The sequence below is a fragment of the Rhinopithecus roxellana genome, chromosome 2, assembly GCF_007565055.1.
Source record: "Rhinopithecus roxellana isolate Shanxi Qingling chromosome 2, ASM756505v1, whole genome shotgun sequence".
NCBI classification, from domain to species: domain Eukaryota; kingdom Metazoa; phylum Chordata; class Mammalia; order Primates; family Cercopithecidae; genus Rhinopithecus; species Rhinopithecus roxellana.
In genome coordinates this window covers 17,623,583-17,642,673 of record NC_044550.1, presented here as the reverse complement: position 1 = coordinate 17,642,673, position 19,091 = coordinate 17,623,583, and the positions used below count along the sequence as shown (strand labels likewise).

General features: G+C 35.1%; 1 protein-coding gene across 5 annotated transcripts in view; it reads left to right on the top strand.

Annotated features, from left to right (window-relative positions):
- The window catches only part of PPA2 (inorganic pyrophosphatase 2), a 110,661-nt gene that overhangs the window by 81,340 nt on the left and 10,230 nt on the right, over nucleotides 1–19,091 (top strand). For all 5 annotated transcript variants that reach the window (XM_010371549.2, XM_010371546.2, XM_010371548.2 and 2 more), the window contains 2 exons: nucleotides 473–558; nucleotides 12,896–12,965. In XM_010371549.2, the coding sequence (XP_010369851.2) occupies nucleotides 473–558; nucleotides 12,896–12,965 (156 nt within the window). The remainder of the gene's footprint in view (nucleotides 1–472; nucleotides 559–12,895; nucleotides 12,966–19,091) is intronic.

The window sequence follows — 19,091 nt, the reverse complement described above, 5'->3', positions numbered from 1 at the left end:
AACAACTCTGTGACTTAGATCAGGGGTTGGCAAACTTTTTTCTGTAATGGGTCATATAGAAAATATTTTAGGCTTCGCAGATCGTATGATTTCTGTCACAGCTGCTCAACTCTGTGCTTGCAGCACTAGAGCAGCCGTAGGCCAGACACAAACAAATGTGACTGTTCAGTAAAACTTTACAGGGGTTAGGCTGGATTTTACCCATAGGCCCTAGTTTGCCAACCCTGATGTAGATTATTCCTATTATATTCTACTTCATAGATGAAGAAATTGAGACTTAGCAAGCTTAAGTAACCTGCCCAAAGTCACACAGCTGACAAATAAGGAAGCCAGAATTTATACCAAACTTTGCCTAACTCTGGAGTTTCATGCTCTTAGCAGTTAACTGTCATCACAAGATTAGTTTTGTGTTAGTATAACAATGTGACTGATATTAAAGATGTCTTTTTTTTATTTGTTTGTTTGGAGCTAGGCTTTTGCTCTTGAAGTTATTAAATCCACTCATCAATGTTGGAAAGCATTGCTTATGAAGAAGTGTAATGGAGGAGCTATAAATTGGTAAGAATTTGTCTTTTCTATGTAAGTAACACTATTTTATTATTAATTGGTATTAAGCAGCCACATAATACTCAGATTTCAGATTTTTTTTAAAAGAAAATTTCATGTTTTTTTTTTTTCAATGTAAACAATACAGAGTACCTATTCATTGAGCATTACTAAGTGTTGGGCACTATTAAACTAGGAATTGACATGATCCTTTTTCTCAAGGGATTTATAATTTAGTGGGAATACTGACAAATAAATGGACAGTTAATTGAAATACGTTGTGCAAAGATGAAAAACGCAATTTTTCAACATGTAAATCTGTACGGTTTTTTTAATCTAATAACTACCATATAATTTCTTAGAAAGTAAAAGCCTTCTTATTCATCATGATCACTAGTTGATTGATTAAGAGGAATTAATAGTAACATAAATCAAACATGTAATTTAAAACATTGAAATGCATATTCACCCATTTTTGGATGTAGGGCTGAGCCCCTTTTAGTATCGTTTCCATATAGATTTTGTATATACTCTAGCGTAACATAGGATAGAAAATAAAGATTCTGTAATCCTTAAACTCCTTATAGCTTAAAATCCCTGACAGATTTTTAGAGTTCTTTTTGAAAAATCATTTAAACTATGTTATCCACACCCAATTTGATACCAAATTTTTGTAGTGATTCACCTTTATTGAGGCTTTTTAGGGCCCCAGTATTGTTTGAAGCCTCGATAGTTTTATAACCTACTTAATGTTCATAGAAACAGTTCTTCCACACTCTTTCACAGTTCATCTGTGAACATAATTAATACTAAAATTTTGAAATTATAGTAACAAGTACAATTGGCAAACACATTTAGGAACAAAAACAACTGGCTCTTGGTAAGTCTAAGTATAGGAGGCAAAACCAGTCCTGTGGGGGGTACTAAAGATATTACTATGAATACGATAGAGTCCCTGCGCTCTCTGAGCACAGTCTGGGAATCAAGAGGGTCGTTAAAGAAATCACTAGAATAAGGTAATCAGATGGAGTAAAGAATTACTTAATCTCAAGGAATATTTTACCTAAGTCATCAAGAAGGCCCGTTTTGCCTACAGCACAAATGCTTGGCATTCAAGATACTGACTTTGTTTCTCTTGCTTACTAAAGAAACACTGTCAACTCCTTGGCCTTCTCCCTTTTTTCTTACCTTGTATGCAGAGCACTTTTTTTTTTCTTTTTTTAAGCGTAATCTTAAAATGTAGGTAATTGTTTCTAATATAAAATATTTTATTCACAGCAAAGCTGGATATGATTGAATGTCCTCTAGTCTTGTCTATCCTAGTAAATGGTGGACTGAGCTATTCTTTGTGGTCTAAAATTAAGACTACAGTGTAATGAGTCCCTCCAGTATGAAGGGGAGGGTCTCTGATCGTCTGAGGAAATATTTGCTTGCTCTTTGCTGTCTTATCTCCTTCCTGATCACATTTTCTAAAAAGCTTATGCAGTCTTTGATGAGACTTGAGTGTTTCCCCAGGTTTCCTCAGCTACAGAGCCAGAGACCTTTGTTTGGTTAGTATATCTATAACTTAAATTCATTCCTTCTGGGCCGGGCGCGGTGGCTCAAGCCTGTAGTCCCAGCACTTTGGGAGGCCGAGACGGGTGGATCACGAGGTCAGGAGATCGAGACCATCCTGGCTAACACGGTGAAACCCCATCTCTACTAAAAAATACAAAAAACTAGCCGGGCGAGATGGCGGGCGCCTGTAGTCCCAGCTACTCGGAGGCTGAGGCAGGAGAATGGCGTAAACCCGGGAGGCAGAGCTTGCAGTTAGCTGAGATCCGGCCACTGCACTCCAGCCTGGGCGGCAGAGCGAGACTCCGTCTCAAAAAAAAAAAAAAAAAAAAAAGAAAAGAAAAAAAAAATTCATTCCTTCTGTGCTGAGTCTAATTATCCTTACTGTGAAGGTAACTTTATTTCTAAACTCTGGAATCATTTTGCTGTAGCCTCCTGAGTAATGATAAGGATTACATTAACAGTAAGAGTTAATATTTATTAACTCTATACTATGTTCCAGGTTCTGAGTGATTTATATATGTTATGTAATTAATACTCAAGAATCCTATAAAATATGTATTGTTATCTCCATTTTACACATGAAGAAATTGAGTCCACATAAAGATTTAGGTAACTTACCTAAGGTCACACAATGCATGGTGAAGCCAGGATTTAAACCTTACTCTCTCTTTTTGTTTTGAGACGGAGTCTTGCTCTGTTGCCCAAGTTGGAGCGCAGTGGTGCGATCTTGGCCCACTGCAACCTCCCCCTCCCAGGTTCAAGTGATTTGCAATTCTCCTGCCTCTTAAGTAGCTGGGATTACATCAGCCTGAAACCACGCCTGGCTAATTTTTGTATTTTTAGTAGAGACTGGGTTTCTTCATGTTGGCCAGGCTGGTCTCGAATTCCTGGCCTCAAGTGATTGCTTGCCTCGGCCTCCCAAAGTGCTGGAAGTACAGGCATGAGCCACCACACCTGGCCTAAACATTACTCTCTTAATAGCTATGTTCTTTTACCTCCTCTACATTTTTTACAACAAAATAACTTTTTTCAGTGTAAGAATTTTCAGGATGTAAGTTTCAGTATATACATCATATGCATCTAGAAAATTTAAAGTCAAGATCTTCAGAATTTTTAACTTATTTTAATCCATATTTCTCTTATTTTTTCTATCATAACTTAATTTGGAAATATAGTCAGAGTTGTTAGTTTTTATTTCTTTTGCCTTTCTATAATGAATTGCCTTTCTTTCTTAATTCTTTAAACTGTACCATTATAGATTGGCAAGCTTCTTCTGCCTTCCTTTTTGAAACCCATTTTTCTCATTCAGTTCAGTTTAGGTCCAAACTATTGTAGACATTCTCTCAATCTATATGTAATACACAGAATTAACCAGGGAAATTGTTAGAGAATGCGGATACATTGTCCCCTTCTTTAAACTTGGAGTATTAGTATCTTTAGGAGGTAGAGTCTAAATATGTATGTTTTTCAAGCCCCCCACGTGATTCTGATGAGCCTCTCTGCTTAAGAACTGTATTATAATGATTATTATCATTATTATTATTATTATTTGAGACAATGTCTTGCTCTGTTGCCCAGGCTGGAATGCAGGGGCATGAACATGACTCACTGCAGCCTCTACCTCCCAGAGTTAAGTGATCCTCCCACCTCAGCCTCCCAAGTACAGGCATCCACCACCATACCTGGCTACTTTTTAAATTTTTTGTATAGACAGGATCTTGGAAAGTTGCTAGGGATAGTCACGAACTCCTGGGCTCAAGCAATCCACCCACCTCAGCCTCCCAAAGTGCTGGGATTACAGGTGTGAGCCACTGTGCCCGGCTTTAAGAATCATAAAATCCAAACTTATTCTAATGGAAAAACAAACAAGGCCTTCCAAGATTTAGATAACCTTTCTTGCCTCATTTTCCATCACTTCTTGTCTCCTATTTTGTGTTACAATAACTGAAGGCCACTTGTCACTCCTCACAAACACTGTGCTTGTAGTGATCTTTAGACCTTTACTCATTTTGTTTCCTTTGCTATGATTGTCTTCTCATTTCTTGAACTGGCCATGTTACTCATCTTTTAAGATTTAATTTTTACTTTGTCTTCTCTAGGAAACATTCCCTCATATAGCCCCATTCTAGTTGAAATGCCAGTACTCTCTGTATTCCTTGTCTTCTGTGGATTTTCGTCATTACATCTGTCACAGTTATTAAATACTTGGTTCATGAATTTATCTTCTTCTCTAGAATATAAGTTCCTCAAGAGCAGATGAATAAAGATGCCTTATTCATCTTTATATTCCTAATGCCTGGCATGTAGTAGCTACTCAATAAATATCTGTTGGAGTAAATTGTCGAATAATATTTTAAAGCCAACAATTTTTTTTTTTTTTTGAGGCAGAGTCTCACTCTATTGCCCAGGCTGGAATGCAGTGGTGCAATCTCGGCTCACCGCAACCTCCGCCTCCCAGGCTCAAGCAGTTCTCCTGTCTCAGCCTCCCAAGTAGCTGGGATTACAGGCACCCGCCACCATGCCTGGCCAATTTTTGTATTTTTAGTAGAGACGAGGTTTCACCATGTTGGCCAGGCTGGTCTCAAACTCCTGACCACAGGTGATCCACCTGCCTCAGTCTCCCAAAGTGCTGGGATTACAGGCGTGAGCCACCACTCCTAGCCTTGTTTTTGTTTTTTTTTTTAATCCAGGCAGAGACTCTTCTCTTTTCAGGAGCACTGCATTTATTAAGTTCTTTTAATTGATTCCTTGAAAATTCTCTTTCTCAGAATAAGTTTGTTGTTGTTGTTGTTTATTCTTTTTTCCACTGCTGGGTGTTTACTCTGAAAGCTAAATATTCTTTTAACAGAGAGAATTTTTTTATTTCTAGTCTTACCTAAGAAAACTTTAAACTCGATTCTGGGAGAAGTCATTTTTTGACATTTGAGTTTATTCTTCAGTCCTCTCCCACTCTCTCTTCAACCAGTTGATATACCTTATTAAGAAATCAGAAATGTACTATTGTGTTTACTACTTTATTTTATTAACCATTATTTATTTTGATCCATCTGTCTTACATATTTTCCAAGTTTTGATTGATTCTTGAGTGCATTCTAGCTATAAAACTGCACTAATTTACCTTAGGTATATCTCCTAATGCTGCCCTCCCCCTTGCTCCCTCCCCACAATAGGGCACCCATGTCCCTACAAAGGACACAAACTCATCCTTTATTATGGCTGCATAGTATTCCATGGTGTATATGTGCCACATTTTCCTAATCCAGTCTGTCACTGATGGACATTTGGGTTGATTCCAAGTCTTTGCTATTGCGAATAGTGCTGCAGTAAACATACGTGTGCATGTGTCTTTATAGCAGCATGATTTATAATCCTCTGGGTATATACCCAGTAATGGGATGGCTAGGTCAAATGGTATTTCTAGTTCTAGGTCCTTGAGGAATCGCCACACTGTTTTCCACAATGGTTGAACTAGTTTACAGTCCCACCAACAGTGTAAAAGTGTTCCTATTTCTCCATATCCTCTCCAGCACCTATTGTTTCCTGATTTTTTAATGATCGCCATTCTAACTGGTGTGAGATGGTATCCCATTGTGGTTTTGATTTGTATTTCTCTGATGGCGAGTGATGATGAGCATTTTTTCATGTGTCTGTTGGCCGTATGAATGTCTTCTTTTGAGAAATGTCTGTTCATATCCTTTGCCCACTTTTTGATGGGGTTGTTTTTTTCTTGTAAATTTGTTTGAGTTCTTTGTAGGTTCTAGATATTAGCCCTTTGTCAGATGAGTAGATTGCAAAAATTTTCTCCCATTCTGTAGGTTGCTTGTTCACTCTAATGGTAGTTTCTTTTGCTGTGCAGAAGCTCTTTAGTTTAATTAGATCCCATTTGTCAATTTTGGCTTTTGCTGCCGTTGCTTTTGGTGTGTTAGACGTGAAGTTCTTGCCCATGCCTATGTCCTGAATGGTATTACCTAGGTTTTCTTCTAGGGTTTTTATGGTTTTAGGTCTAATATGTAAGTCTGTAATCCATCTTGAATTAATTTTCATATAAGGAGTAAGGAAAGGATCCAGTTTCAGCTTTCTACTTATGGCTAGCCAATTTTCCCAGCACCATTTATTAAATAGGGAATCCTTTCCCCATTTCTTGTTTTTGTCAGGTTTGTCAAAGATCAGATGGCTGTAGATGTGTGGTATTATTTCTGAGGGCTATGTTCTGTTCCATTGGTCACCAACATGGCACATGTATACATATGTAACAAACCTGCACATTGTGTACATGTACCCTAGAACTTAAAGTATAATAATAATTGTTAAAAAAATAAATAAAATAAATAGAAAATGCTTCAAACAGTGCCTGGTCCAGAGTAAAAGCTACGTAAGTGTTAGCTATTATTATTATTCTTGTTGTTGTTATTTCTTATTACTACCATGGAGAGAGAATACTTAATGAATTCCAAGTTTAACATGGTTATTATTCTCAGAGTAGATGCAGTGTGCGTCAACTCCTGAATTCATAAAAGTCCCATTCTGGCTGTTGCAATGCCTGACATAAAAGGAACCCTCTTTTCTATTCAGGGAACGCAGATGCCAAAAGTCACTTCATATTAAATATTTGCATCATTTTTTATTCTGATGTCCATGTGCGTGAGGTTTTCAGTTCTGGGTATCAAAATGGCTCTTAGTGCTAACATTTGTATTTGTCCATGAAGAGCACTAGTTTAAAGAATTAAACTGAAAATTTTAATATAAGGGAACCGGTGAATTTAGTGTCTTGTAGCTTTCAAAAAGAGGAAACGTGTTTCTTCAATATTTAGTATGGATTAATTGGCTTTATTAGCTCATTTTCAACATGGGCCTCTAAAATGTCATTTAATGTCACTTTTATTTTTGAATAGAAAACATACAAGGCATTTTAATTCACTTTATAGAATCAAAAGTGATTTTTTAAAAAGGTAGTACACTGATAATGCATGAATGTAATTATTAACATACCTTGTAAACTTTCTTATAAAATGTTTGCACATTTTATGAATTTGGCTATAAATTCTGACAAGATGAATTGAGCAAATCGCTTTCTTAATATTTTAATTCAAAAAGCCTAAAAGGAAGAAGAGAACAATGGCCAACTGGAAATTTAGTATTATCCTTACATTTAAAGTGCAAACCATTACAATGTAATAAAATTAATCCAGACATTTCTTGGGGGGGGGGGGGAACTGGACTAATTCAGTTGCTTAGCATTTCTTTGCTCATAAACTTTTTTTATTAACAATCATTCTCCTGTTTAACATATTCTATATAGTACTGCCAGAATTATCTTTCAAAAGTATGAATATGACTCATTTTTATGCCTAAAAACGCCTTATGATTCCCTTCAAAAATGGGATTTCATCCAACCCTTCTGTTCTCAGACAATGTGTCCAAACCTGCCCTCCAGCCTCTTGGGCTCTTCCTTCCTATCCGCTTGTCTTTCTTCAGTGGACATCTTCATATTTTTGAAGAAGCAGTTTAGATGTCATCTCTGCACAGTTTCATTTTTGTTGGGCTATTGTATCACTGCTGTACATACCTCTATGTAGAACTGGGGGTGGATTTTTTTTTTTTTAACACTTTGTATTGAGTTTTTACCTCAGCACTTGATAGCAGGACTTGACATAGTAGGTAGTCTAAATATGCTTACTGAATAAATAAATAAATATATTCAATTCATTGAAATTATTTAGGTCTTGGAGTTATTTCTTTTTACATTCCTAGAGAAAGGTATATTTAATCTGGTACTTCCTTTTTTTTTTTTTTTTTTACCTTAAGTTCCGGGATACATGTGCAGAACGTACAGGTTTGTTACATAGGTGTACATGTGCCATGATGGTTTGCTGCACCCATCAACCCATCACCTAGGTGTTAAGCCCTGCCTGCATCAGCCATTTGTCCTGATAATCTCCCTCCCATCCCCCCATCAACAGGCCCAGTGTGTGTTGTTCCCTTCCCTGTGACCATGTGTTCTGATTGTTCAGCTCCCACTTGTAAGTGAGAACATGCAGTGTTTGGTTTTCTGCACCTGCATTAGTTTGCTGAGGATGATGGCTTCCAGCTTCATCCACGTCCCTGCAAAGGACCTGACCTCATTTCCTTTTATGGCTGCATAGTATCCTATGATATATATGTACCACATTTTCTTTATCCATTCCATCACTGATGGACATTTGGGTTGGTTCCATGTCTTTGCTATTGTGAATAGTGCTGCAATAAACATACGTGTGCATGAGTCTTAATAATAGAATGATTTATATTTCTTTGGGTATATACCCAGTAATGGGATTGCTGGGTCAAATGGTATTTCTGGTTCTAGGTCCCTGAGGAATCGCCACACTGTCTTCCACAATGGTTGAACTAATTTACATTCCCACCAACAGTGTAAAAGCACTCCTATTTCCCCACAGCCTCAGCATCATCTATTGTTTCTTGACTTTTTAATAATTGCCATTCTGATAATAATTGCCATTTTAATAATTGCCATTCATGGCATGAGATGGTATCTCATTGTGGTTTTGATTTGTATTTCTTAATGATCAGCGATGATGAGCTTTTTATCATATGTTTGTTGTCTGCATAAATGTCTTCTTTCAAGAAATGTCTTTGCCCACTTTTTGATGGTTTTTTTTTTTTCTTGTAAATTTATTTAAGCTCTTTGTGGTTTCTGGATATTAGCCCTTTGTCAGATGGATAGATTGCAAACATTTTCTCCCATTTTGTAGGTTGTCTGTTCACTTTGATGCTAATTTCTTTTGCTGTGCAGAAGCTCTTTAGTTTAATTAGATCCAACTTACCAATTTTGGCTTTTGTTGCAACTGCTTTTTGTGTTTTAGTCATGAAGTCTTTGCCCATGCCTATGTCCTGAATGATATTGCCTAGGTTTTCTTCTAGGGTTTGTATGGTTTTTGGTTTTTACATTTAAGTCTTTAATCCATCTCAAGTTAGTTTTTTGTATAAGGTGTAAAGAAGGGGTCCAGTTTCAGTTTTCTGCATATGGCTAGCCAGTTTTCCCAGCACCATTTATTATATAGGGAATCATTTCCCCAGTGCTTGTTTTCGTCAGGTTTGTTGAAGCTCAGATGGTTGTAGATGCGTGGTGTTATTTCTGGGGTTCCATTGGTCTATATGTCTGTTTTGGTGCCAGTAATATGATACTTTTTCATGTATTGATAGCCTCAGTTGTTTTGGCTTTGTGTACATTTATCCCAAGGTCACTTCCTTCTATAAACTCTGGAGGTTATGGTCTAAAATTATTGTCATTCTGATCCCTTTAAATTTTCTCTCTCCCTTTTTCTTGACCACTTTGCTTTAGAATAAAAAGCCTTGACATATCTTTATCCTGGACACTGTCTTTGAGGATTCTCTAAGTGTGGGCCATTATTTGATTTGAAATTTACTTGAAAAAAATGGTTTTCCCTTCACTAAAGCACTATTATCTGTCTACTAATATACTTTATTGTTTTTGTATGTAATTTGGGTTTGTTGTACACAGCATTTTTGGTTTTACTGATTTTTTGCTCTAATATCATCTTGTTTTGGTCAACAAGGGTGTATATGGATCATGTAACATTTATACATTTAAAATATAATACTTAGTATCTTAGTATAAAAAGGAAAGCAGTGCATTCTTTTTAGTTTTTTTTTTTTTTTTTTAAGTTTCATTTATAGTGGGCACTAAAAGCTTAGTCCTCCCTCCTTTAAATGATTATACTGCTTTTCCCCTGGCAGGTCATAGTCATAGTTTGAGAACTAAAAAGAATCGTAAAGATTAGAAGCTCCTTGGGGGGGCTGCATGATTCAGTATTGTGTCTCCAGCGTCTAGAAAAGTCCCTGACACATAGTATGATTTTTTTGAATTGGCTAATAAATATGAATCAATGTTAAACAACTATTTTTACATGAAGGCCAGTTCAGAAAAAATAAAAATATTTCTTGGTATCATGCCTTTTATTACACTTTTAAACATTCAAAATATAAATTATTAAATCCAAGAGGGGGTAAAGTACATATATGTATGTGTACGCATATATTTACATACATATATGTTCTTACAAGCTAGATTACATATATTATTGACTAAAAGGACATGAGTGAGGATGTTGGCACTGTTTTTAGCTGGTAGAAGAGCCTATTTGGTAAATAGAAGGAACTTTGTAATCTTTCATTCTATTAGGATGATTTTTATGTATCATCCTATTTTATATATGCATATATACACACACATACATATATATATACACGCACATACATATATATATATATGGTTTTTTTTTTTTTTGAGACATTGCCTCACTCTGTCACCCAGGCTGGAGTGCAGTGGCAGTGGCACCATCTCAGCTCACTGCAACCTCCACCACCCAGGTTCAAGTGATTCCGCTGCCTCAGCCTCCCAAGGAGCTGGGATTACAAGTGTATGTCACCATGACTGGCTAATTTTTGTATTTATAATAGAGATGGGGTTTCACCATGCTAGCCAGACTGGTCTCAAACTCCAGACCTCAGGTAATCTGCCCACCTTGGCCTCCCAAAGTGCTGGGATTACTGGTGTGAGCCACCGCACCCAACCGCTCATACATTTTTTAAGGTGAAAAAATAGCAGGGTCAGTTTACTTTCCCAAGATATCCACTACTGGTTACTTGTCAAGACATTTTATCAGAGATATTTTTTAAATTTTTTAAATTTTTAAAATTAAAATAAAATTTTAAATATTTTTAAATTTTACTGTGCTGGCTTAAATATTGTCATTGTTTTCTAATATTCCTATTCATAGTTTCATTTTGTTGTAAGAGTAGAGGATTACTTTAGAAGTAGGGTTGTCAGCAAACACCGCATGTTCTCACTCATAGGAGGGAACTGAACAATGAGAGCACTTGGACACAGGAAGGGGAACATCACACACCGGGGCCTGTCGTGGGGTGAGGGGAGGGGGGAGGGATAGCATTAGGAGATATACCTAATGTAAATGACGAGTTAATGGGTGCAGCACACCAACATGGCACATGTATACATATGTAACAAACCTGCATGTTGTGCACATGTACCCTAGAACTTAAGTATAATTTAAAAAAAAAGAGGAAAAAAAAAAAAAAAGAAGTAGGGTTATCAGATTTAACAGATTAAAAATACAGGATACCAGTTAAATCACTTTTTCTTCTATTTAAATATTTCAGAATAACAAATATTTTTCCATGTAAGTGTGTATGTCTCTTTCAATATTTGGGACATACTTATACTAACAAACAAATAGTTTGTTGCTTATTTGAAATTCAAATGTAATTGGTTGTTCTGTATTTTATATGGCAACTGTATCTAGAAAAGACACCCCCCCCCCCGCCCACCATTCTTTTCCCAGAATTTCCAAGGAATGTTTTACTTTGGTTTAGTTATAATGTTAAAAGCATTATATGTATTGTAATTAGTACTTTGTATACCATACTTTCTTCACAGGACCAGCACTTTTTTTACAGTGTCTGATTTTTTGCCTGGTTCTTTTAAAATTTATTTTTGACAGTCATCAAGGAAACATCTGACTTACAAGGCTCTGCCTTTTTCAATTTTCAGCTTGCTTAAACGTGAGCTGTAGAAAAGAGAATACAAAAAACTTCATCTTTTCTTTTTCCCTCAACTTTTAATTTCTGGGGTACATGTGCAGGATGTGGAGTTTTGTTACATAGGTAAACGTGTGCCATGGTGGCAAAAAAGCTTAGCCTTAAAGATGTTACTGCTAACTTTCATCAAATTCTATTCATGCCAAGAATGAAAATGAATCCCACATTAGGAGTCTGGATAGAAACCAAAATGACCACTTATTATAATCGCTGTATACTCAGTGTCATCAATTACAGAGAGATATAGACAGATGTTTTTTATCACTGATATCTCAACATATTCCACAAAGCTATTGTGAAAATAAATTTGATAATGTATATCCTTAGGTCCACTTGAGGGGGAATATGTTTACGTGTGTTTTACCTATTATTTTATCTTTTAGGGATCTGCTAATCACTTTTTCTTCTATTTAAAAAAGTTAATTTGGCTTTAACTCCCTTCTCTACCACCTCTTTCTTTATCCATTTTAATCTGCCTGTTCCTTTGATGAAATTTTAAAAAAATCAGTCTTAATATGTTTCAGAGGAATAATGCTTTTGCTTTTGTCTAGAGATTGGCAATATGTAATGAGTGACATGCTTTTAGAGGTATAGGAAAGGCGTTTGACTCTATGGAGCCTTCCCTAGTCAGGGAAGGAGCTGCTATTCCTATGCCTGGCTGAACTTCCCTACATATAAGAAAATAAACTTTATATTCGTATAGTTTCCTCTTTAATCTCCTTATCTGTGAAAGAGATTCTGCAAAACTTTAAGTAGCTCATTACAACGTTTGTCACCTTGCTTAGAGGAAAATTTATCGTAGGTCCCATTCTGTGGGTCAAATTTGCTTCCTCTTTTCTTCAATAAAGGTGAAGTGCAATTGTGGTGTAGCTTTTTATATATACCTGGAAATTATTAGGATTTGTGTAATATAATTTTTAAAAATCTTTTGTCATTCTGGAGAGTGCTTTGCTGTGGACTACTCTATACTTATAACCTTGCCTGAAAGAATATACAATAATTTTCATTGTCTTAATTTTTATTCATTCAGTTTCTAGTCATTGGTTGAAAGTATACAACTGATGTGGAGTATTTGGAGTTAGTTTTTGGGGGTTTTTTTGGTAGTTGTTTCTTTTTATCCTGTTTAATAATAGCATTCTCTTTTCCTCTCCAGCACAAACTTGCAGATATCTGATAGCCCTTTCCGTTGCACTCAAGAGGAAGCAAGATCATTAGTTGAATTGGTAAGGGGCAAACATCCAAGACATCCTTTAATCTTATAAATGTCATAGGAAGTCTAGTAGAAATTCTGAAATCTCTAGCAATGAAATGTGTCAAGTCCTTTTGAGAAGCATAAAGTTTACAAATCACACTGAAATCTACTTTTTTAATTCAAGGAATTTAAATGAAAACCTTTAAAACCTTTTAGTTGAGTTTTTAAATTTTGTATTTGAAAGTACATTAACCAGTTAGCTAATTTCATATGATGCTGTTTTTCTTATCATCAGTTTATTATTGTTTATATAAATATGCTCTCCTCTGTACTGTTGTATCTCCATGAATTATCTTCTGTCCAGTGTCTACACTGGAACTGGCTATTGGCACAGTTCCAGCTTAAGACAAATAAAATTGGCCCAGCATGGGAGCTCATTCCTATAATCCCAGCACTTTGGGAGGCCAAGGCGAGTGGATTACTTAAGGCCGGGAGTTTGAGACTAGCCTGGCCAACATAGCGAAACCCCATCTCTACTAAAAATATAAAAAGTTAGCTGGGCCTGGTGGTACATGCCTGTAATTCCAGCTACTTGGCAGGCTGAGGCACAGGAATCACTTGAACTTGGGAGGCAGAGGTTGCAGTGAACTAAGATTGTGCTGCTGCACTCTAGCCAGGCCAACAGAGTGAAACTCTGTCTCAAAAAAAAAAAAAAAAAAAAAAATTGAAAATAAAATAAAATTACGTTTTTCACCTTAAGAAAAATAAAATTGGTAAGACCCTTTGCTTTTTTATTTCCCTTTAGTTTGGCTGTCTCACATGCTTTCCTTCTGTAAGCTGAGCTGATATCCTTGGATTTTTATGTCTTAGTGATAATGCTGCATAGAGGCAACTGAATTTATTAGTAAATTAATGACTGATTTGGAGATCACTAAATTAGAAAATTTATATTCAGATAACCAAGTAATATTGCTTATATAAAGTGTGTTTAGGAGTGGTCTTAGGCTAGAAATATCATTTATAAATTAAGGGTTTTTAAGAACCATGAGGTTGAAAAACTAGTGAATTTAGATCTTTACACCAAGAACAACAAAATGTTCCTAAATGTTAGCTGATCACTGTGGTTGCTTTTAATTTATTGGTTTTTTTTCCCCCACTAATGTATTGGCTATCTAGTGCCTGTTATGTGGTAAGATGTAGGTGCTGGGAATGCAGTATTAAAGAAAAGATACAAAAACCTCTGCCCTTGTGTAGCTCGCATTTTATCTGGAGAGATGGATAAGAAGGAAATATGCAAGTAAAATAATGAACATTTCAGAGAGCAATAAATGCCTTCTGAAAAATGACAAAAATGAGCAGGGACAAGGGGATAAAATGCCGGAAGTGGGATAGGAGTTGTAGTTATTAAAAAAGCGGTCAGCCACAGCCTTACTAAGAAGAGGGCTGAATATGTGCCAAGAATTGTAGAAGGTAAGGTCCAGTGAAGGAAGAACATTCAAGGCCACACTCCCAAAGGCCCTGAGGCAAGAGGATTTCTGAGGTATTCAAGAAACACCCAAGGTGACCATAGTGACTGGTAGAGAAGAGAAAGTATGGGGAGAAAGGAGGAGATGAGATGGGAAATGTTTGGATCTGGGTTTGAAAATGGGGGTCGATTATGAAAGACTCTGTGCAAGCTATTTAAGGATTCCGTTTCTTATTCTGAATGAGGTAGGGAACCATTAAAATATTTTCAGCAAAGGAGTGGTCTAATCTGACTTTGATTTTAACAAGATCATTCCGGCTGCGTTTGTGAGAATGGGCTGTAGGCGATAATTAGATTAGAGAAAATACAAGGAAGCTGTTACAATAATGCAGGCCACATTATTTTCTCCAAGTTATCAGTTTTGCATCTATGTAGATTATATTCAGAATTTGGTTTTCATTACTTCTTTAAGGATAATAATGAAGGGCAACAAAAACTTTTCATCTTTGTACAAGCAATCTAATCTCAGATTAAGTCTATTCCATGTATTTCAGTTGTAGATTCATAAATAATATAGTAGATACTTGTCTTAAAATTAACCACAGGCTCAAAGTTTCTATATTAGATTCTGTTTTTTTCATTGCTTTCTATCACATTAGTGGCAAAACAATAAAAAAAAATTGGAGGACGTATATATGATCTATTTAGATTAGAGGAATAAGATTATAATTCAGAAAGGTTAACATACAGCTTTAATTACCTGGCTTGGTAACTTGGTTGAGCTTTATAATAATGAAGAACACACTATACTGAATAATTTTTCACTGAGAATACTGCATCAGAAATTCACAAATTAGAGAAACTAGTGCCTCTTCACTAGCTCAGTGGAACTTCATGTATGCCAGTTTTCATCATTAAATATTTGTAAGTCAAAGAATTACCCCATTAGCACCCTCATGAATGATTTGGTATTCTTAGAGCCCAGATTAGTTAACACCCTTCTCATATAAAGTTTAATTTGTAATAATGAAATTTTTTATCATAAAAGCATTTTGTCTCATTTCGTCTCTTCAGAATCACATTGAAGTGTTTGAATCAGAATTATTTAGGTGTATATTTCCATGTCTCTTCATTTTGCTGTGTACTGAATATTGTACAGTCTTCAAAGTGCTGTCATTTTTTGTTTTTGCTTTTTTTTTTTTTTTTTTTTTTTTGTCCTTTAATTGCTTAGAATAATTGAAGACACAGAAGCAGAAGTCATTCATCATACTTGATCAGATTCAGACCGTATCAAGTCCTGGGTTTGTATGAAACAAATTAGAAGACCCAGATTTTGTTAGTAGCTTAGAATGAGCGAATTAACAAGTCTAACATGTACCTAAGTAATATTATCTTGAGACTTATCTGTAGGTGTTAAATGAGTCCAAAGTATGGTCATTAAAAGGCCAGACAGTAATGGAAGTTTTCACTTTTGAGATGCATATTGCTAGAATACTCAGGACATGTTGATTGAGATTTTAGAATATGGTTAACTGTTTTGTACTTTTAAAATAGACAAAGAAAAGAAATCGACTAAACTTTTCAGTGGTTAATAGAACTATTTTAGGAAGTATATGCTGGATGAACATGTATTGATCAAAACACAATTAAGTGTGACACTGAAACTAAAAAAATTGTTAGTCATCCAACAATGTGTACAAATCAGTTAGGAAAAATATTGTCAGAATATCCAAGAAAAATAAAATATAAACTAACAAATTGATGAATATTATTAAGAACCATCTTAGAAACAAAATAGAAAATATCTACAGAAGTAATTTATCGTACTTAGGTTAGAGATCTTAAGAAGGATAGATCTGAAAAGATTTCAGAAGGAGAATTTAAATTATCAAAATGATTATTGGGCTTTGTTTACAAATATAGATGTTTGAACTATATATGATCACAGAAAGCATGACTGTATCGTAACAAGTTTTGTTCATTTGATCCCAACACACTAGGGAACCATAAAAGGCAGAGAGAGTGCTCTCAGTGAGCTACAGCATGTGGACCCTGGCAACAGGACCCTGTATGTAATAGTTCAACTGCAGGACTACTCAATTATTATTATTATTTTTTTTTTTTTGAGACACAGGTTCTTCTAGCTCTGCCGCCCAGGCTAGAGTGCAGTGGCATGATCATACTGTTCACAGCAGCCTTGACTTCCTGAGCTCAATTGATCCTCCCACCTCAGCTTCCCAAGTTGCTGGGACTACAGGGGTGTGCCACCACACCTGGCGAAGTTTTTCTAGTTTTTGGTAGTGGGGGGTCTCACTATATTGCCCAGGCTGGCCTCAGACTTCTGGCCTCAAGCAGTCCTCCCACCTCAGCCTCCCAAAGCACTGAGATTACAGGTGTAAGCCATCACACCCAACCTACATTTCTTTTTGTAAAGTTTTTTTTTTCTTTTTAACCTTCACCTGATTTTATAGCCAAAAGATATGAGATTCTTCCCCAATACTTGAGAATTTTGTGACTAACAGTTGGATCTTTATTTCAGGGAGCAAGGCTCAGAGCATTTATAGAGAACAAAGAAATGTGTGTTTGTGTGTGCATGTGTGTATGTGTATGCAAAGACATGATTTGCCTTTCAGATAATATTAGTTGATAGTCTTTAAAGATATTTGATTTGACTATTGGGGGTTAAGATGCTACTTTTAGGACCCTTTAGCTAAATACTATTTTGGGAATGTTGAGAAGATTCAAACAAAATGTACAAGATTAATCTAATGGACATACATAATTAGTGAATACATAATTTTTTCAAGTACATGTACACATTTCCAAAAATTGAGTAGATATTAGACCACAGATAGAGTTGCAAAAGACTTACTGTCATGCAGACCACATTCTCTGTCTACAATATAATCAGTTATGAAAATATTAAGATAAAACACACGTTTATGTGTTTGGAAATTTAAAAGTACTTATAAATCAGGCCTGAAAAAATATAAATAATTTATATTTAAAGCTAAAATATTTAAACTTGAAAGACAACTGAGTCAATGTATGGTAAAACTTATGTAATGCAGCAAAAATAGTTCTTGAGAAATTAAATGTATACAATATAGCAGAAATGAAAGAAAATTATAGCAGTTCAACTTAACAATTACTCTGTTCATTTTTCTGACTTTTTATATTAGAAGAAAATAGAGTAGAGTAAATATTTGATGAAACAGAAAACAAATAATGACAGGATCAACTAAAACAAAAGCTGCATTTTCTTTCTTTTAAGACTAATTATATAGACCTGTGGCAAGAAAGAGGATGAAATAGACACAAATAAAAATAGCAAGAATTAAAGTGAAGACATAACTACAGGCATAAGACATGTTTAAATAATCAGAAGAGAATACTGAAAAGCTTTTTGCAACAACTTTCTAAACACAGATGAATTGAGAATTTTGTTTAAAATATAAATTGCCAATATCAAATCAAGAATAAATAGAAAACCCAAATAAACCTGTAAAACAATACTTAATCATGCAGATGGCAATTTTTCCCATATTAATTAATGAAGTCAGTCTGTTTTTTTCATCTGAATCCCAATGAGGTTTTCACTGAACCTCACAGGGTGATTCTAAAATGTATATGAAATAGTAAAGGGCCAAGAGTAAACTAGAAAAGATTAATAAATTTAAGTAAAGGGGGAAAAAAACTGTAAACAGTAGAAGAAACCTTAAAATAAGTTACAAGATAAGCCATTGATTGGAAGAAGATATTTTCATATAAATGATAAAAGGACTAGCATCTAAAATAATAACTTATTCAAACTCACAAGATAAAGATAACCCAGTAGAAAAAAAATGTGTAAACAGCATGAATAGACAACTCACAAAAGAGGAAACATACAATGACCACTAAACATCATAATTTGCTTTATCTTACTTGTAATTAGTGGGATCAAAATAAAACACAATACAATTTTACAGTTGTAGATTACCAGAAATTTAAAAGTCTGTTAATACCAAGAGTTTTTAGGCAAGTGAAGAAAGGGAACCTTTCATACTTGATGGTATGATAGGCATATAGATGGCTAAAACTACTTCGAAGAACATTAAGTAATTTCTAGTAAACTTGATGCTTATAATTCACTACTCAGAAATTACCTTCTAGGTACACATCTTACAGAGACACTATACATGTGTTTATGATCAGAGATAGAAAAATTAGAAACGGAATTAAATGTCTATTGATAAGAGACTGGGTGAAAAAAGTGGGACACATACAGTATGTACCGTTTATGTATTTTTTAAAAAGCAGTAGCACATATTTCTTATGAATACAAACATATATAGTATTACATTTTAGAAACATAAATAAGAATAGTAAACGTCAATTTCAGCACGGTAGCCAAAAGTTACCTCTGAGAAGGGAGGAGAGTAAATAAGATTTTTATTTTTAATATACAGGGAGAAAGACTTCAGTTATAAAGATCTGAAATGACAATATTAACTCTTCTAAATCTAGAGAGTAGGTATGTGTTGTAATAGTCTCTGCATACAGAATATGTTTGAAGTATTTTGTAATTTAAAACATTTATATGCCCAGAAAAACAATTTAAAAAGATTAATGAAGCCAAAGCTAGTTCTTTGAGAAGACCATAAAACTGATAAACCTTTAGGCAGAATGATCAGGAAAGAAAAGAAGACA